The 20,346-nt window shown below is 48.7% G+C and overlaps 1 protein-coding gene across 1 annotated transcript; it reads right to left on the bottom strand.

Moving 5' to 3' along the window:
- Positions 1–6,181: 6,181 nt before the first annotated feature.
- PROP1 (PROP paired-like homeobox 1) lies at positions 6,182–8,805 on the bottom strand. The gene is made up of 3 exons (XM_032846867.1): positions 8,694–8,805; positions 7,290–7,522; positions 6,182–6,542 (listed from the first exon to the last, which is right to left on the bottom strand). The coding sequence occupies exons 1-3, from the start codon at positions 8,803–8,805 to the stop codon at positions 6,204–6,206; spliced, it is 684 nt and encodes a 227-aa protein (XP_032702758.1). The 3' UTR covers positions 6,182–6,203.
- Positions 8,806–20,346: the final 11,541 nt, after the last annotated feature.

The raw sequence follows: 20,346 nt of genomic DNA, 5'->3' as shown, positions 1-20,346 counted from the left end.
GGCTACAACCTGTAAGCAGGACCTTACCATGAGCCGCTGGGGACTAGACAGCAAGGAACAGCCAGGTGGTATTCCGTTCTCCCCTCAGGAGAGGTGGCCTGGTGGTGGGGACAAACACTGATTGCCAAGCAGTGACCAACCCTCACAGTCCCCAAGGAGGACAGCCTGTTAGCAGCAAGGAAAGGCGATCAATGCTGAGGCTGGTGCCCAGGTCCATTTCCTGTGCCCTGCCCCACCCTGGCATGTTATGTAGTAGGCACAAGTCAGGTGGCCTTCCGCCCGCCCCCCCCCCCCCCCCCCCCCCCCACCAGGGGCTGAAAGGGTACCGGGGCTCTGAGCACAGGAAGTAGATCCCCTCCCCAAAGGCAGCTGCCTCTATGAATAGGAGGCTAAGTGCCCCCCCCCCCCACACCTTCTGTCGGGACCCGGTGGCGGGGGAGGGGGGGGTGGGGGGGCGGCATTCCCACAACTCAACAGACCTGGAGTAAGGAACAGCACTGCCTTCCTTCCCTGGCTACACCCGCCGCCCCAGACGCCATCTTCCCCTAAGGACTATTTTTCCCCTTTAAAAGAATCACTGTCTACCTCCCAAGTCACCCTGCAGTCAAGGACGCACGGCCTCGCAGCAGCCGGGAGACGCGAGCGCAGACCGGGGCTCCGTGAGTTAAAGGCTCTGCGGAGACAGGACCGCGGCGGTGGGGGAGGTGGTCCTGGGCCGCCACCCCGGAGGGCCGGGAGTGTTCTGTCGCGAGTCCCCGGCTCACAGCCCCCCCTTCCCCGTTCCCTTCCCCGGGCTGCCTGCGACAGGCAGGGATGGGGGCACCGAGCTCAGCCAGGAAGCCGCCCTGGGAAGCGGGGACGATTACACCGAAGGGTGGCAGCCGCGGGAGAAGAGCAAGACAATCTCCCGCCAAGGCCCGTGTTCAGAGCGGGTGGCCCCCAAGAGCTTTGGCCAAGGGCTTCTGCGGGTGCCTGTCTTGAGCTGGCGCTGCCGGGACGCTCCAGGCCTGTAGGGGCGCTGGGAGCAGGGACGAGGTCGCCGAGGTGGGGATGGGGTGGGGAGGAAGAATCCCCCTTCGGTGCCTTCTATTTTTTTTTCTCTCTGTCTGAGGCTGGGCTCATGTGGTCCTCCCCGTCCTGGTATGTCCTGGCATCCGGCAGGATTTCTTGGATTCAAGAGGACTCCCGGCATCTGACCCCCATCTTGACACTAAGGTAGGCGGCTCACAAATGTTTGCACAGAACTAGCTTTCTAGTTGCCTTATCTGAGAAGTCTTTTTTTTTTTTTTAATTTATTTATTTGACAGAGATCACAAGTAGGCAGAGAGGCAGGCAGAGAGAGAGGAGGAAGCAGGCTCCCCGCCGAGCAGAGAGCCCGATGCGGGGCTCGATCCCAGGACCCCGGGACCATGACCCCAGCCGAAGGCAGAGGCTTTAACCCACTGAGCCACCCAGGCGCCCCTTATCTGAGAAGTCTTAACAAGAAGCGGAAGTGTTTATAACGGTGCAGCGGGGGAGGTGGTGGTGGGAGGCGCCGGCACTGAGCAGGTAGCTGGCTCTTCCCCCACTGCTCTCAAGGTAGATGGCTTGGTCAGGGGTCAGTTCTGTCTTTTGGAGATGGGCAAGAGGACCTGACCTCTTTGACTTTAGGGTCCCTGTCCCTGTGACGGAAGGGCCTATGTGGTGGAGGCAGCTGTCTACACCCATGTGTCCCCCCTTCACCTCCCTCACCTGGCCCGGGATCTTGAGGGATCCCTGTTCCCCTGACCCTGGAGTGCATGGGCCCATCTCACCCTAGAAGATGCCGAAATCTCCCAGAGGTGTTCTGGCTGTTAGTTGGGATACCCTACACCAGCTCTCTGGGTCCCATTTGCTGGTATGAGGACACCAGGGCTCAGATGGATCCAGGTGTCCCGCAAATAAATTGATAAGTGCATGGTTTGAATACCCTAAACCCCAAAGCCTTCGGCCATGTGGCTTCCTATACTTATCCAGACACTTGCCCCAAACACACACACACTCTCTCTCTCTCTCCCTCTCTCTGAGTCACCCTGTGGAGCTGACCTCTACTTTTATTCCACTTTGGGCTTCTTAGTTGGGTGCTAATAGAGAAGTAAAGGACCGCATAGGCCTTTAGATGCCAAGTGTTAAGGGGGCATAACTCAGAGGCTGGTGGGAGGGAAGAGAGGAGGGACCTCAGTGGAGCAGGAACTTGGAAAACTGAAGCTAACTGCCCAAATACAAACAGGGCAAATTCTCAAGAACCCCTCTTGCTGTTGGAACTTCAGCCTCACCGTTTGCACCTAACTCAGAAAAGAGAGAGTGGGGGTACTGGGAAACCGGGAAAATAATAAGAGGTCTGATAAGCCCCTGGGGGGGCGCTTAGAGACTGGCACCTGGGCCCCTAGTGTGGGCCCAGCACTTGGAGGGCCCTGTCTGGTCCCCCTCTACCTGGTGAGAAGTTCTCAGGGCCCCAGCCCATGCCCCATTTCCCAGTTAGGTCTCATACCCAAGTCCCCAGTACAGTGATTCCCTGTCTGAATGGCCCTGATCCCCTTTCTAGGGTCTGCAAGATATAGTCCCCAGTTCCATCTTCCTGAAGGCTGAGCCTTGGTCCCCAGGGAACCAAAGGGGGGCGCTGTTTGCATGGGTGAGTAGTGTAGACGGCACCTTGATGAGCAGTCTGAGTACACCTCGAACTGGAGAGGTCTTTCTGGGCACAGCAAGTAGGGGCTGGTAGAGATGTCAGGCAAGCAGTGGACCGGGGTCTACACTTGTCCTCTTGCCAATCTCGGGAGCCAGGCGTCCCCATTCTGAAGGAAGACTGAAAATGCGCGTGGAAGTCAAGTCTTCTCAAGAGTTGCTGTCATGGGTGGCATGCTGGCCACGTTTCGGGGACAGTGAGCTGCGAGCCGGAGAGCTGCATCTTGCAAGGCGGCCAGGTTCGGTGTGCACTGGCCAGACAGCCCGCAGGCCAGAGATGCGCCAGACTCCTTGGGAGAAATGGACGCACTGCCTTCCAGCTCCCGGGTAAGGTGAGGCCGGTGGAGCCAGAAGCCGCCCCGACCTGGAGTCTTGCGGGTTCCCTCTGGTCCCTCCATGAAATGCTCCTGGCAACTGAAGCTTCTCTCGGCAGCTGAGTGTGCTACAACCTCTGCTTTCTTAGGCCTGGTTGGTAAATCGGGATAGCCGGTCGCCTCCGTTGCGCAGAAAGGTACCTGCCGCCAGCAGAGGCTACCTTGGACCAGGCACGCGCACTGCCTGCGCCCTCCCTGCGCGCTCGCAGGACCCACCTGCAGGGTCTTCTCCACCTGCATTCATTTCCCAGCGCGAAGACGAATTCCTAACCTTTTCTCCCTCGAGTGGCTGCTTTCCCCTTTGGTTGGCGGGGAGGTGGAAGGAGATGCTGCTTGTAGGACTGGTTTTTTTCTTTTTTAAAGTTTTTAAATCTATTTTTTAGGTAGTCTCTACACCCAACATGGGGCTCGAACTCATGACCCTGAGATCGAGCCGCATGCCCTACTGACTGAGCCAGCTGAGCTCCCCCTTTTTCTTTCGTTTTTATTCCCAACTGGGGTGCAGATTCCAACCCTCTGCCAGTTTTAAGAGTATCTCTTCTCCCAAGAAGGAAGGACAGGGAAATGAGGAGAGTTGAGGTGCACCCTGCCCTTCCATTGGGCTTTACAAGAAAACCTGCCAGGACTCCGTGATGCCATGTTAACCCTTAAGGCTCCAACGTGCCAGGTCATTCTCGGGCACTGGAGGCACTGGGGATCCCAGGTGAGCCGAGAGAAGGGGCCCATAGGGAGCAAACGCCCTCCAGAAACTGCTGGTCTGCGATTTTTACTTAATCTATATGCATCCTAACATGCATTTAAATTTTCATCACTTTTCAAGTTGTTTTGCACAGTTAAAACTTTATATGGTATGATATAGTGAAAGTACTTTCCTGGGAAAAAATGCTTTTTGCTTAACATAAGGCTTTTGGAATTAATCCAGGTTAATACACACATAAATATACTGTCCTATATGTATATGTGTGTATATATATATATATATATATATATACACACACATATATAATATTTTGAATAGACTTGTTACAAAGAGTACTTTTGTAATTTATAAAACTCCTATTGAGATTTTAGATATATGTGTGTGTGTATATATAAAGAACTTTCCTGAATGACGTAAGAGGAGTCTGGAAAAAAATGACAGGACACATCTGTACTTGGATAAGACGACTTAACATTTTAAAAGATATCAATAATCCTTAAATTTTCACCTAGTGCGGTGGTGCCAGAAGGGACAAGCTAACTGAGGGAAAGAACCAGGCGTCAACAACTGTCTTGCATGTAAAGGAGAAATTAGTGTGTGTGAAAAAGCAGGGCTTCACAAATCAGTGTCAGACGACCAGATACATTTGACTGGTAAGACTGGCTGGCTGGTCAGGAGGAAATTACATGAAAACTGTGCATGACAAAGTTCAGATGATTCACAGCGAAGTGTTTTGATCCAAATCGCGGAGGGAATGTGGCTGGAGCTGATAAAAACAAGGGGAGAGGTCTCGGCAGGGGTTCCTCAGCCAAACCACCCCATGCAGAGAATGACCCGTGGGAATATTTCTCGGGTTCTACCAATTCTGCATAACTGGTAGCATTCCAGGGGCTGAAAACAGAAGTTACATAGGATACGTACCGACAGCATTAGGGCTTAATTCTCTCAGGAAAACCTTGCTCAGAAATGCTAGAACACAAGTAACAAATAGCGAAGGACAGCCACCACACATCTAAAAAGCGACTTCTATCCCTACTGCACAAGGTGCCCTCGATCACTAAAGAAAGATGACTCTACCAATACACAAATCCAGAAATACCTCAAAGAAGCCAGACAGGAAACATACAAGTTGCCAGTAAACTTGACACTGTTTCCCCTCTCACTAGCAGTGGTGTAAATGAAAACTGACAAATAAGCAGCAAGGAGACATCGCCCTCAGGGGACAAGAAGGTCAAAATGGTGCAGGTCAACAAGGACGTGCTGAAACCAACACTGGGGGAGTTTTGGAGGCTGGCGGCATGTTTCTGGAAGGCAGTCTGGCCCAAGCAGATAAATCCACGGGAGGGCAAAGGCACAGTACAGAGGTTTTGACTCCAGACTTTTATATATATAAAATTTTATAAATAACATGACTTTCCATTCCTAGGGGCTTATTTAAGGATTTTTCTATGGGCCTGCCAATAAGTGAGGTAAGTATGCACATTATGAGTAAAATACCTTATAAGCCATAGGATATATAAATGGGGCCACCAATGAGGCCGCGCCAGGTTTCTGTGAGGAGGGCTCAGACAAAGGGACTTCCCAGTGGGTTCTTTCCTGGGAATGACCTCTTGCGAGCCTTAAGACTCCTGGCTGGCGTTTGGAAAAGTCAGCCCTGAATCTCATTGTTTCTTCTCTATCAGAAAACATATATGTTATGACTTGCAATCGATTTCAAAGTCAGGTTGAAGGTAATACTGAAGACTCAGATCTTATTTTTCTATTGTTTATGAGATATTGGAGAGCTGTTCTGTGATGATCAGATTTTCAGGGTCCTGTTGGTAAGGGGAAAGTCTGGAGCTAAGGGAGCCACTGAGGAGGACCAGTTAGAAGATATGTGGCCAGAAAAGGCAAAGTGTCTGCCGGAATAGAAAAGAGAGGAAAAAATTCAAGAGGTATTCCTAGAACATTAATGAACAAAAGTGAATGACCGATTTGGGTGGCGAGTGGGTGATGGAGAGAGGATGAACAGGTAGACTTTGAATCGAAAGCCTTATTAAAAGCAGCTAGAAACTGCTGCGTGAAGATCTTCAACTGTGATCTTAATCCACATAGCCCCGAAAGTTCTGTCATGTTCAATCACTTCCATTCACCAGCAGCAACAACTGCTTCCGTCAATACCCACCCTTCCACCGGTCACCTCCCCGGAGGCTTTTTACTTCTATCTTCTAGTAGGTTCACCTCCCTAAATTCCCTCAACTAATGAATGACCTGTGGGCCTTCTTCAGCATGACCTCCCATCTCTAAATTCCCAGTCTCTGAGCTGCCCCTCACTAAATTTCTACTTGAACCTTGGAAGTAAGGGAAGCCACCCAACTTTCTGTGCATTTCACCAGGGCCACGGGCTGGGGGTGGTGGTGGATTTCCTTATCAGTACCTGTCTGACCTTAGTTCCAGGACTTTGGGGGCTCAAGGCTGAGGGGAAGCATGGTAGGGGGTGGGGGACAGGGCAGATGGCCAGTGGGCGTTGGAGGCAAGGTGGGATACCAGTCTTCAGGCTGGTGGGGTCGAGCAAAGGAACTGCCCATGGAGGGCTGAGAGGGAAGGGTGTGGTTGTAGGGGTGAGGGAAGCAGGTCATGGGTGGAGGCGGTGTGGGGTAGGAGTAGGGGCAAGCAGGGGACTCGGGCAAGAAACCAGAGAATGTGGCAGGAGACAGATGGGCCAGTGGCTGGAGGAGTGACCGCTCTTGCTTCCTCTGCTTAGCTCTGCGGTTCTGGAACCAGACCTGAGGGAGGGGGAGAACAGCCACATCAGAGCCTCTCTCAAGTAGGGACACTCTCCCTGTCAATGACAGAAGCTTCAGGTACTGAGCATAAGCCTCTCCCGCACCGCAGAGGAAGGAGAGCTCTTCCCAGAGGCACAGCTGAGCTGGGCCTTCACACAAAACAAGACGCAGACCGTCACCCCCAACCTGTGTCGAGATTTGCTCTACTGCAAATCTGGGAGAGTCTGAAGTGTCAGCTTCCCATGAGAAAGAGATAAACCATGACACCAAATGATATTTTCCCTCCATGGAAAATAGGAAACCTCCCGGAGGGTTATTAGAGATTAAGACTGTGGATGAGTTTAACTGTTAGAGATGGGGCTGGATTTCGGGTAGGGTTTGTACCTAAGATTAACTACCTCGATGGTTCAGATGGAAGGAACATCAGTCAGGCTGGATTTCAAGGCCATGGTTAGGGACAAGGCTACATGGGCATGCAAACGGTTAAGACTGTATTTCTGTTGGAATTCACATCCTGTTAAGGCTGTGGGTAGGATGCTGAAATTCAAGTTAGATCAGGTTAGAGCCTGAGTTCAATTCGAGGGACATTCCGGAAGTAGGTGAGGCGGTGTGGACCATGGGTCAAGGCTGTGTTCTGGGGAACGCTCAGGGGAAGTTCTAATGCCTAGGAGAATTGAGAGCCCAGCAGTTCCCAGGCACCAGATCTGCATCTCTTCCCAGAAGAGGAGGGGGATCCTGGGGCCTCACCTGGATTCTGGCCTCACTGAGGCCTGTGTCCCGGGCCAGGCCCTCTCGGGCCCAAATGTCAGGGTACTGATTCCTCCCAAAGGCTGCCTCCAGCTGCTCCAGCTGTGCGGGACTGAAGGTGGTACGGTGGCGGCGTCGGGAGTGTGGGCGGCCCCTCTGTCCTCCGTGGGGGGACAGCCTTGGTCTCCGCACTCCTACACCAGAGAGGCTCCTGTAGGGCCGAGGGCCGATGTCTGAGGAGGGAGGGGAGGCAGAGGTTGTGTGGAGTGGACCCACCTGCCCCCCTCCCCAGTTTCTCCTCAGTGCCCCACTGCTGCTCGCACACTCTGCCCTGACCAGAAACCCTTCAGCTCTGAACGTAGCTCAGCCTCGTCCTGGCCTCACCTCGGGGTGCCCTGACCTGCGCCCTGCTCTCCATACACGCTGTACAGATAGACTCGCTTCAACCTGGGGCCCCGCCCGCTTCCCCTCACTGTATGCCCACGCCCATGGAACATTCCCGTGCAGCAGGCGCCCCTCCTGTGCCTTTCACCTCTCTGAGCACATGTACCACCCTCCAGGGTCTCAGCCCACGGGGCTCGGCTCCTCTTTGCTCTGAGCCACTAACAGACTGTCCTTGTCTCTAAGGCCCCGGGTCCCCACTCCCCAGGCTCACACTGAGCACACAGCCTCTCGAGAGACTGCTCCCATCCTCCCAGGCCCTTCACCTGGGCAGATGCAACATTCCTCACTCTTGTGCTCAGGCCCACCCTCCCCTCACATGCATTTCATCTTCTCTCCTACCCTGGCCCTGGCCTGGGCCGCCGGGCTGCGGAACCTGAGCTCGTGGGAAAGGCTTGCCTCTCCTCCACACAGGCTCACTAAGCCCCCACACTAATTAGTCTGAGAGCCAGCCGGGGAAGGGAGAACACGGAGCGAAAGGAAACACCTGGAAGGGACACACTGTGAAAAGGAGATGTCTGGAGCTGAGGCACCCGTCCCCATGGGGACCAAGGGTGTGGCTCCCACCCAGGGCTCCTGGTCCACCTGGGGGACACACATGCATCGAGCTGCTGGTCACAGGGGATCCCAAGCCCCGGCCCCTCCAGCTGCCCATCTCAGAGGAGGCTGTGCAGTGGGTGACCCGGGGCTTGGGAGTGAGGGCCCAGATGTCATCACCTCCACCCCCACTCCCAACTGCGGGTGCTGCTCTGCAGCCCGTCCATGCTGGGGTCTTGGGTCCCGTCTGCGAAGCCAACGACTTGTCCCTCCCCACACTTTCTGAGATGCCCAAGGTTTTAGCATTCTCAGATTGTTTTTTATCACCTTCCTCGTGGGGAGCCACTGCCCTCCAGGAGCCTAAGCGTGGAGCACCCCCACCCCCAACCTGCTGCCTCCTCAGGTCCAGCCCAGAGATTCACTCACCGGCCGTGGAGGTCAGAGTCCCAGCGGCGACGGGATGGCTCTGGGGCCAGGGGCTGGTGCAAAGTCGCCCCTTCTTTTGCTTACCCTGCTCATTCCTCCCTTCTGCTTCCATGACTAGTAACAGAGACCTAAGAGGTCTGGTCCCCTGTGTCCCTGAGTCTCTGCTCCTGGTCAGTCTTTCTCTGGTGTGTCCCCTCTACGCCTCCTTCTCCCTCTGTATGTACCTCTGGCTCTCTGTGTAGATCTAGGTACAGAGAGATATCTTGGCCTTTCTCACTGTCTCTCCTTTTTTCTAATCTTTTTTTCTAACTCCCCCTTCCTTCTCTCGAGTATCGTTTCATTCTCTCTGCCTTGCCCAGACCCTGTCTCCGTTTGTGCCTCAACTTCCCGCTGCGGGTCCACTGCCCCGCGATGCGGTCCTCTCCCTTTGCTCTCAGCTGCCTACTTCCCCAGCTTGCAATCCCACACCGCCTCCTTCTCCCTGAGCCTTGGAGGAGTGACCTGCTCCTCGCCCCTGGGGGCCCGTCCAATCATTGCCTGGCCACCAGAGCCCCTTCGTCTGGGGAGGATCACAAGCCGGATGAGGGAAGGTGCTCAGTTGGAGGGTCCAGGGACTGGGGCCAAGAGCTCGTATTCCCAGAGGACCAAGTTCTTTTGTCCTATTAAATCCCCTCCTGGGAGCAGGCAGGGTAAGAAGCCAATGCATTCCTCCCAAGACCCTTCCTCAGAACGCCACCGCGGGGAGAGGGGGTGTAGATGTGGGCCAGGAGCCACGCCTGTCTTGGTGACATCCAAGGACCTGTTTCCGGGAATCTAAAAAAGCTAAAAGACACCAGTGCATTCTGGCCCCTCCTAGATGTTCTGATTCTCAGAATATACTAGACGTACCCCCCCCACCCCCACTCCCCTGCCACGGCAGGACAACCTGAGCCACAGGATGGGTGTCCCGGAGACCACAGTTCTCAAGTATGGTCTGCTTTCTTCCCCCACATCGCCTCCTCCTTGTTCACTCAGAACCCCTGGGACTCCGTGACCTTCCGAGGTCACTGAAATAGAAAACCCTGACCCTCAGGAGCATTGGAATGCCAGGAGCTTCCTGACCCCTTGGACTCATGGACTCTGCAGGAGACTAGGAGTCCCACGACATCCTGACACTCTGATTCTTCAAGGAAACCCTGAAGCACCCAGATCCCTGGGCAGTCAGGACACCCTGACACCCACAGTAGTCAGCTTCTTGAGATGACCTAGACTCAGGAAGTCAGGGAGCCATTCTGACACCTGCAGACCATCCTGACCCTTTAAAGACAACATGATACCTCAGGATTCTAGGATATTCTAGGACACCCTGAAATCCAGAACGTTCTGCCTCAACTCAAAGATCCCCCTGACCCTGCCATGAGGTCCTAACCCCTCAGGACACACTGACCCAATAGGGACAACCTGCGCCTCTTGGAAGGGACAATCTGGACCCTCAGGTCAAGCTAATCTTTCACACACATCCTTTAAAAGCACCCTGACAATTTAAGACCCCCCCAATCCTCTAGGAGCTTTATGTTTCCAACATGGCCCACAATCAGCAGCATCAGCAGCACCAGCAGCTTGTTAGAAATGCAGAATCTCAGGCCCCCCCTTAGTCTTATAGAAACAGAATCGGTGTTGTAACAAGATGCCCTAGGAGATCCGGATGTACATTTCTCTTCATCAGCTCAGGCTTCCATAACAAAATATCCAAGGATGCGTGGCTTACACAGTAGACATTTATTTCTCACAGTTCTGGAAGCTGGTAAGTCCAGGGGCCAGGGGCCAGCTGATTCGGTTCCTGGGGAAGACCCTATCCCTGCATTGTAGACAGCTGCCTTCTGGGTCTTCACATGGCAGAGAGAGAAGCACCTCTGGCCTCTCTTCTTCTTCGAGTCCAGATGCTAACCCCATGCCTGGAGTCCTCACCTCAATATCTCATCTTGCCCCGATCACCTCCCCAAGACCCCCCCTCCAAATGCTGTCACACCCACTTAGGGCTTCAACATGGGAGTAGAGGCAGGGGCGACATGAACATTCGGTCCATAACCACATTCAAGATGAGAAGAATCAATCCAAGATACCCACCTTTCTCCCCCTACCCCAGCATATAGTGTGATTTCCTGGAGCAACCCAAGCCTCAGGACATCCTGATGCTCCAAGACCTAGTAACATGGAGTCAACTTGGACCTACAAGCAAACACTGAATTTCAAAACAGCCCGCAGCCTCAAGATACCCTAAGCCTACAGGGAAACTGCCCAGCCATCCAGGACAGACTGATATTATAAAGAAATTCTGACCCACGACCCCTGCTTCCCAAGGATGTTGAGACCCTGACAGTTTGACTTGCCTTTCCAGAATACCCATAATCCCTCAGGGGGTTGGGAGCCTTGGGGGCATCTGGTCTTCCACGGGGCATCCTGACTCCAACCGCCACCCCCGACCATCAAGGAGGCCTGACGCCCAGGAGCCTCTCATCCTACAAGAGGGAGAATGGTGTGGAGTGGAGGGGTGTAAATTCTGAAGCCAAACAGCCCTGGGTTCAAATACCAGCTATACCACTTGCTATGCTATGTGATCCTGGGCTCATTTCTTTTCTTTCTTTCTTTCTTTTTTAAAGATTATTTTAATTTATTTGACGGATCACAAGTAGGAAGAGATGCAGGGGGGGTGGGGGGGTCGGGGAGCAGGTTCCCTGCCAAGCAGAGAGCCCGATATAGGGCTTGATCCCAGGATCCTGAGATCACGACCCGAGCCGAAGGCAGAGGCTCAATCCTCTGAGCCACCCAGGCGCCCCTTGGGCTTGTTTCTTAATATATCTCTGTGCCTCAGCTTTATCATCTGGGGATAATAATATAGTTGATTCTCTTTTATTTTATTTTTTATTCATCTGAAAGAGAGAGAAAGTAGAAGCAGTGGGGAAGGTCAGAGGGAGAGGGAGAAGCAGACTTCTGGCTTAGCAGGGAGCCTGACACGGGGCTCAATCCCAGGACCCCGAGATCACGACCTGAGCCAAAGGCAGACGGTTAACTGACTGAGCCACCCGGGTGCCCTGATGCTCTTTGAGGTAGCTGTGTTCCATAAAGTCACTACAAACACCGAGTCAGTGAATATTGAACCACTGCTCCAAAAAAAAAAAAAAAAGTTCCACAATATTTTCTTTTTTTAAAATTCATTTATTGTGAGAGAGAGAGAGCATGCAGGAGAGAGAGGGAGAGAGAGAAACTCAAGCAGAATGCATGTTGAGCACAAAGCCCAACATGGGGCTCAATCCTAGGACCCTGAGGTCAGACCTAAGCCAAAACCAAGAGTCTGGTGCTTAACCGACTGGGCCACCCAGGCATCCCTGGCCACAACATTTTCACCAACCAATCAATATGTAACCTTGTTGTATGTATTTCTGTTTAAAGATATCTTATTTTAGTACATATTGCTAAGTCACCAACATTGACCTCAGGACCAACATACTGTGACTCACGCCTGAACCAGGGTTACTGAGCATATGAGCATATATATTTTCTCCCTAAAGCACATCGTGGCCCTCCTGCACTTAGCACTTGAAGCACTATGCTTAGAAGCCACGTTAAGCAGCAAAATTACCCCCCCAAACACAAAAATGCGAGAAGCGGCGGCACTTAAGAGACTGCAAAAAGACACCTGTTTACAGCATGGAAGTTAAAACAAGAAGGCAGAACAGCTAAAACTGCGGCTTTGTTTGACCTCGGCTGGGAGGGTGGCGACTCCAAGTTTTCACCCCCCTGCGCACGCGCACGGCTGCAAATGCCCGCCCAGCTGCCAAAGAGCATTACAGGGAGTACTGACCTTCTCTAGGTTTCAAATACATTTTAGTGAGTAGGCATCTGCCCAAACACGGAACCCACAGAAAGTGAGGATCACCTGTACCTACCTGATGAAGATGGGAGGACTGAGTCAATGAGAGAAGCATTTAGGATGTACCTTGAATGTAATAAACACAGGCAAACGTGCTATTTTATTTCATTTATTAGCATTCTTCTTACTACCACGGTCCCTGGGAGACTCTAGCCCTCAGAGTCATTCTGACCTTATCTGATTCCTGAATCCCGAGGGTGCACAGTTGAATTCAGTCCCTAGGACACAGGAGTCCTCCAAGAAGTGTTGACTTGCACACCTCGGAGTTGGCACGATAGCCTGAATTCACAATGCTCCTCTACAACCTTCTAGGGCACCCAGAACTTAGACCGCCAACATGTCCAGACTAAAGGCATGGTGAGATTTGGGAAACTCTGACCCTATAAGGAATTCCCTGACCTGAAAAGATCCAGACACTCAAGGGCATCCTGCCCCCTAGTCCATTCAGAAGCCCGGGTTGGCTCTAATTTTGCAAAGGGCATGCTGACATTGAAAAACCATGTACTCTCCAACGCCCCCAATGCAGGAGATGAGAGAGAAAGAGGGAGAGAGAGGGAGGGACAGAGGAAGAAAGAAAAATGTCTTAAATCAGTTACCTAACCTTTATCTTAACTAGACAAATGACTGTCTAGTTGCAAATGAAACCGAAAGTAAGAAGAAAAAAGAACATGCAGAGATCAGATTGTTGACAAAGATTTTTTCATGGACAAAGTGTGAGTCGGGCTCCTGAACCTTCTCTTAAGCCCATTTGTGTATTTCCTTGTAAATCCCAGTTTTAGCAAGAACCCTTCAAAGTCAGTTTAATCAGAATCTCTCCCTCTAGGTATCTGGTCAACCCTGGTGGGTTCCTCATCTATCAGCATCCCTCAACTGAGATCTGCTCACCCTGGTCTGTCTTCGCAAAGAATCCTCTTTGGTTGGTCTAACTAGAAACCTCCACTATACCTGGTGTCCCTCTTAGCAACTTTCCATCACCTTGCTCCTTGACTAAAAATTCCAACTTGCTCAGGCTGTATTCTGAATTAAGCCTGGTTCTTATACTTAGGACTCCTTTCCCTATTGCAGTAAACCTGAATAAAATCTGTTTTTGCCACTTTAACTACTGTCCAATTCGGATTTTCTTTGACAGTTTCAATCAATGAAATAGAAAACAGGTGATAGTGAAAATTAATAAAACTGAAGGCTGGTTCACTAAGAAAATGAAAAACAACTAGAATCTCTTGCAAAGCCAATCAGGACAAAGATAAGACAGAAAAGACTAACACAAAGAATGACAGAAGTACATCAGTACAGATACTAGAGACATTAAAAGGATGGTAAGAGAATATTATGGACAACTTTATTCTGGTAAAGTTGATAAATCAGATGAAATGGACAATCTTACAAAAGATAATCTATCAAAGCTAACTCAACAATAAATAAGCAAAGTAGTCCTATATCTAATTAATAACTGAATTATAGTTTAAAAAAACTTCCCACAAAGAAGATTTCAGGCCCAGATGGCTACACTGATGAAATCTATCAAACTTTTAAGAAATATGTAATAAAACTAGGTACAAGTTCTTTCAGAAAATTGAAAAGGTTTGAGTACCTTCCCAATTCATTTTATCAAACATTATAATAACAAATATTCTTTTTCTTTGAAAGATTTTATTTATTTATTTGACAGACAGATCACAAGTAGGCAGAGAGGCGGGGAGCAGGCTCCCTGCTGAGCAGAAAGCCCAATGTGGGGCTTGATCTGAGGACCCTGGGATCATGACCCAAGCCAAAGGCAGAGGCTTAACCCACTGAGCCACCCAGGTGCCCCAACAGACCAATATACTTTATGAGTATAGATTCACTGGGGATCCTGGATAAAACTTTAGAAACTCAGTATCTCATCATAGCTAAATGGGATAATACATAAGACAGAAAGGCCTTCACCCCAGGAATGCAGAGTGGGATTAACGTTAGAAACGCAATCCATTGTAATTCACTGTATTAACAGACTAAAAAAGGAAAACCATCCCAATAGACACAGCTAATGCAACAGACAAAATTCAGCATACATTCAAAATAAAACCACTGAGCAAAATAGGAACAGAAGATTTCTTCAACTTGATTAAAGTCACACATGAAAAAACTATAGCCATCATCCCTTTCATGATGTTGAAAGGGAGACTACTTTTCCCTTAAAATTAGGAACAAGAGGGCTCCTGGGTGGCTCAGTAGGTCAACTGTTAACCGTCACACTCCTAATTTAGGGTAAGGTCTTGATTTCAGGGTCCTGGGAGGCAGCCCCTCATGGGACTCTGTGCTCAGCAAGGAGTCTACTACCCCTCTGTGTCTCTTTCTGCCCTTCCCCCCACTCATGCTCTCTCTTGCAAATAAATTTTTAAAAAAATTAGTAACAAGGCAGGGTTGTACGTTCTTACCACTTCTACTCAATATTGTACAGGAGGCTCCAGCCAGTATAATGAAACAATAAGAAGAAATAAAAATGTGGTGTAAGTGGATACATATATTTAATCTTCATCCCTAGTTCCTGACACAAGAGCTTCTGAAACCCTTGGGATCTCCCAAGTGAGGGGGAGAGAGGACCATATTTTGTTATGCATAATAAGCCCCTTAGACCATACCTAAATGGATGCTAATGAAATGACTCTCAGTGGGCCCCTAGATAGCTTCGGGATGGGGGCTGGTGACCAGAGGAACCAACTAGGTGACCAGTCAGTTGCAACTTTTAACCCCAGTCCCCCACCTCCAGGGAGGGATGAGTCACTGGAGATTGAGTTAATCACCAACCGCCCATGATTTAACCAACATGCCTGAATGTTGAATTCCTGCTTGAATTCCTAAACTACAGGATTCAGAGTTTCCGAGAGGAGCTGTGTGTTGGGAGGCTGGCACCTCTAGATTCCATGGGGTCAGAAGCTCCTATACTCAGGGCCATCCCTGGCCTTGCCCTATGGTGCCTCTCTATTTGGCTATTTATTTGTATCTTTTATAATATCCTTTATAGTAAACCAGTGAGAGTAAGTGAAGTGTGTCCTTGAGTTCTGTGAGCCGTCACAGCAAATTAACTAACCTGAGGAAGGGGTCATGGAAATCTCAATTTGTAGCCAAATTAGAGAGGGTGCGGGTAACCTAGGGACCCACTACTTGTAACTGGCACCTGAGGTTGGGGCAGTCTTGTAGGACCGAAACCTTAACCTCTGGGGTCTATGCTAGGTCAGGATAGTGTTAGAACTGAACTGAATTATGGGACACCCAAGTGGTGTCCTGAGAGAGAATTGGTTGTCAGTTGGCAGGGGGGAGGGAGAGAAAAAAACAAAAAAACAGACAGAACCCATTTGTTTGGTATCAAAATTGTTGTGAGCAGAAAATATTTTTATTGAAGAGCAACTGGATTAGAAAGAAAGAAGAAAACTGCCTGTGTGTGTGGACAAAATACTCACACAGAGAATTTATGGTGGAATTATAAACAATCTACCAGAACTAATTAGTGACGTTGGTGAAGTTTTAGGATCCAAGGGCAAGATTTTTAAAAAATCATACAACCAACAATGAGAAATTCAAATTAAAACCTTAGTACCATTTACATAAATGCTGATTATGTAACTACATAAATGCTAATTTAGCATAAAATATGAAATATTTAGTGTTTAAAGCTGTCCAAAAATGTGAGCAATCTGTCCACTGAAGACTAAAAATAACATTCATGAGAGAAATGAAAGAAAACCTTTTAAAATGAAGAAATGCGCTATGCTCTTAGGAGACTAAATGCTATTAAGCTATCCATTTTCTTTTTCTTCTTTTTTTTTTGTAGAGAGAGCACCGAGGGGGTAGAGGGGCAGAGGGAGAGGGAGAGGGAGAGAGAGAATCCTAAGCAGGTTCCCTACTCCTAGCTCAGCAGCCGATCGGGGGCTCGACCTCACAACCCTGAGATAATGACCTGAGCCAAAATCAAGAGTCTAAACCTCCACCAAAAGAGCCAGCCAGGCACCCCAAGCTGGAAACTTTTGATTGATAAAATTCCATACAATCTCAATCAAAAGTTCATCAGGTTTTTCCATAGAAACTGGCAAATTGAACAATTTATATAATAATGCAGGGAACCTATCTGGTTGTGGGAAGCTACCAGCTGCAAAGGGAGGCCAGAGAACTGTAGGATAATGGAACCATTCTGTAAGTTGATTGTGGTGATGGTTACATGACTGCACAGGACTAACCAGACTCATCAAAGTGTACCCTTCAATGGGGCCTGTTTATTGTTCAAATAGAACTCAAAGCCTGGAAGAGTTAATTTTGGAATAGGGGAAAAATAAAGGCATGAAAATGAAACCAATGGAAAAAAATACGCAATGATTAATTTCAGGAACAACCAAAACTTGTACGAGGAAAAAAAGTTAAGGTAAGTACACCCACCGGGTATAACAGAGTCAGAATGTTGATAATAAAATACGACCTGCCTCAAAGTGTGATGTACCTATATTAGGGGGATTTAAGGAAGAGGAAATGGGACAGTCATCTGTCAGATGGCAAGAGGGTAGATAAGAGTGCAAATCAAAGGTCAAAAACAGTACTATATACCTGAAACTAATGTAACATTGTGCGTAAACTGTACTTCAATAAACAAAATAGCATTGGGGTGCCTGGGTGGCTCAGTGGGTTAAGCCTCTGCCTTCGGCTCAGGTCATGGTCTCAGGGTCCTGGGATCGAGCCCCGTATTGGGTTCTCTACTCAGGGCGGGGGGCTGCTTCCCCCTCCCCCTCTGCCTGCCTCTCTGCCTACTTGTGATCTCTCCCTCTCTCTGCCAAATAAATAAATAAAATCTTTTAAAAAAATAGCATTATATGGACTCTGAAAAACAATCTGAGGGTTTTGAAGGGGTGGGGGTGGGAAGTTGGGTGAGCCTGGTGGTGGGTATTATGGAGGGCATGTATTGCATGGAGCACTGGGTGTGGTACACTGAAAAGAAATTTTAAAAATTAAAAATAAAAAAAATAGCATTATAAGCATATTATTTAGACAACTATAAAAGTGCTTACAAGGGCAAAAAAAAAAAAAAAAGTGCTTACATGAGCAATGGGACCTGGGGTGGAGATGAAGGATTGGGGGACGGAGTTTTCCATCTAAAGACTTGTTTAACTTTTAAAGCTGTGCTAATATAATTATATGATTAAAAAAAATAATAATTTCAACATTAAAGTGCTTGGGGTGGGGAGGGCACTTGGCTGGCTCAGTCAGTAGAGCATATCATTCCTGATCTCAGGGTCATGAGACATTGTACACATTGGGTGTATAGATTACTAAAAAAATAAATACACTTAAAAAAATGCCTGGTTGAATACTTGATTATGTTATTTATATTCCTTATTAATAAAAGCAATGAAGGCCACTTTTCCCCATAGGTTTTTATGTTAATTTTTTCTTTAATTCAGAAATCATTTTGATTTTAATACTCCTTTTGATATGAAAAATTGGATCACTATTTTACATTTTATCAACTGGACACTTCTTTTTACATTTTGATTTTTGGTTTCCAAGTTTTGACTATGTAATGGAGACTATAAGAGGATGTATTCTGGGCGCCTGGGTGGTTCAGTGGGTTAAAGCCTCTGCCTTTGGCTCAGGTCATGATCCCAGGGTCCTGGGATTGAGGCCCACATCAGACTCTCTGCTCAGCAGGGAGCCTGCGTCCCTACCTCTCTCTCTCTGCCTGCCTCTCTGCCTACTTGTGATCTCTGTCTGTCAAATAAATAAGTAAAAAATCTCTAAAAAAAATAAGAGGATGTATTCTATAAAATCAGTGTTTGGGGCCCCTATCAATAGATTTTGTGATAGCCTAAAAAGGACCAAATCACAAATATGTGATTGTTTCCTGGGCTGGAAAAAGAATGTGTCATCTCCATTTACAGGTGGAACTAGATGTCTTTGAAATCAGATTTCCTCATGGTTTAAATAAAATCTCTGCCATATTTTTTTATTAACTACTTTATCACATTCTGGGAAATGTATGTTAAAGTCTATCAAGATATTAATTTAATCAATCTTTAAAAATTTTTATGAACCTCTGCCTTACGTAAACTGTTGTTACACTGTTTCATTTGGTGATTCATATGAGTTTTCCCCTTATTATCATAAGATATTACTTTTGGGGGCACCTGGGTGGCTCAGTCAGTTAAGCGCTCGACTCTTGATTTCAGCTCAGGTGGAGATCTCAGGGTTATGAAATCGAGCCCCAGGTTGGGCTCTGCACTTAGTGTGGAATCTGTTCCATTTCCTCTGTTCCTCTGTCTCTCTCCTCTCTCTTGCATGTAAATAAATAGATAAATAAATAATATCTTTTAAAAAAAGATGTTAGTCTTTTATGACTTGTGCTTCTGGTTGACTTAATTACTACCCTATCCATAATTAATAATGTCACCCCTATTCTCTCCATTTTTAGCTGAACATCTCTGCCCAACTTCACATTTCTGTCCTTTTTTCCTATTTTTTAAAAGGCGAGTTTTGAAAAATACATCTTTTGAAAGTTTTGCTTTGTGTATGACATACAAATGCAAACTTAAAAATACATGCCCAAGTTCTGAGAGCCATTAGATGCCATTTAGATGAGGACATCCACACCTGTCCCCAGAACCCCTACCCAGTCTACAGGCCAGTATCTCTAGGCGGTGCCTCCGGTTTCCTGTGCTGGGGACACAGTCACTATTAGATTAAAACACAGACTTGAGGCTCTGTTCTAAATAATTACTTTCTCAGTACAAATTAACAAATCAAACTGTATGTTTGAGAGAGGAAAGAGTGCAGGGTCCTGAAACCTTTAGGATTCCACAAGCAAGTCAGGGCAGGAGCAAAGTGTATCCAGAACAGAGATGCTATGGTGTAGGTGGGCCAATTTCACTGGCTTCACGATTTTTCTTCAGGTCCACTTTGGGCAGAGCAAGGGATGAGGTAGATTCTATGACACAAGACATACTTGAGGTAATTTGGAACGACAAGTCTGAGCACCAAACTGAGTTCCTCTCATACAGAGACAGTGGTGTCCAGAGAGAAGAGGAACAAAGAGCGGTTGGTACATGTGTCTCTAGCAGAGCTATGGGGAATCTACCCTAGGGACCCCCAACCTTAGCAACTATTGCTACCTGGAGCCCCAAGAAAGTCCCAGTCTCCAGGGAACAAAGATCTACTTCTTTGCTCCCAATCCTCCAAGCCAGACCTGGGAGAGCTCCATTGTCTAACTTCAGATGTTCTCCTTTGGTGAGAAAAGGTTCCTCAGTCCTCAGAGCTGAGACCCCGCAATCATCCAGGGTCAAGCAAGGAGCCAGTGGAGACAGGGGTCCCATAACTGCATCTCCACATCTCTCAGCAGCAGAGAAGGCTCCGGTAAGAAGGGCAGGGTACCTCCAACAACAGACAGATTCACATGGACGGACACACATGGACACACACACACGCACAGATGTACCTCTGCAAAAACAGACTGATGACATCTCTCTGCACCTAAGCAAGCAGGAAGGGGACACATGTCTTGGTTTGACCTGTACAACACTTTCTCTTTTCAGGGTGTGCTGCCCAGGGCAGGACAGAACAAGCTCGTTTCCAGGGTGTACCTGGAAAGCAGCAGTGGGAGATGAAGGAGAGAGCTAAGGTCTGTGGTGCCGGCGTCAGTGATTGCGGGCTCCTAAAAATCCTGCCCCAAAGCCATTCTCCCTCCCTTACCCCCCAGAAACTCTTCTGGAAGGCATTCTAGACCCT

This window comes from Lontra canadensis, unplaced genomic scaffold (assembly GCF_010015895.1).
Source record: "Lontra canadensis isolate GAN:19392208 unplaced genomic scaffold, GSC_riverotter_1.0 scaffold181, whole genome shotgun sequence".
Taxonomy (NCBI): Eukaryota; Metazoa; Chordata; class Mammalia; order Carnivora; family Mustelidae; genus Lontra; species Lontra canadensis.
This window is presented reverse-complemented; position numbering and strand designations above follow the sequence as displayed.

Excerpts from the sequence above, each read along its gene's own strand:
- PROP1 (XM_032846867.1), bottom strand. The coding sequence starts at position 8,805 with ATGGAAGCAGAAGGGAGGAATGAGCAGGGTAAGCAAAAGAAGGGGCGA. Across the intron at positions 7,523-8,693 it reads GACTCTGACCTCCACGGCCG|ACATCGGCCCTCGGCCCTAC; the intron begins GTGAGTGAATCT and ends CTCCCTCCTCAG. Across the intron at positions 6,543-7,289 it reads TCAGTGAGGCCAGAATCCAG|GTCTGGTTCCAGAACCGCAG; the intron begins GTGAGGCCCCAG and ends CCCCTCCCTCAG.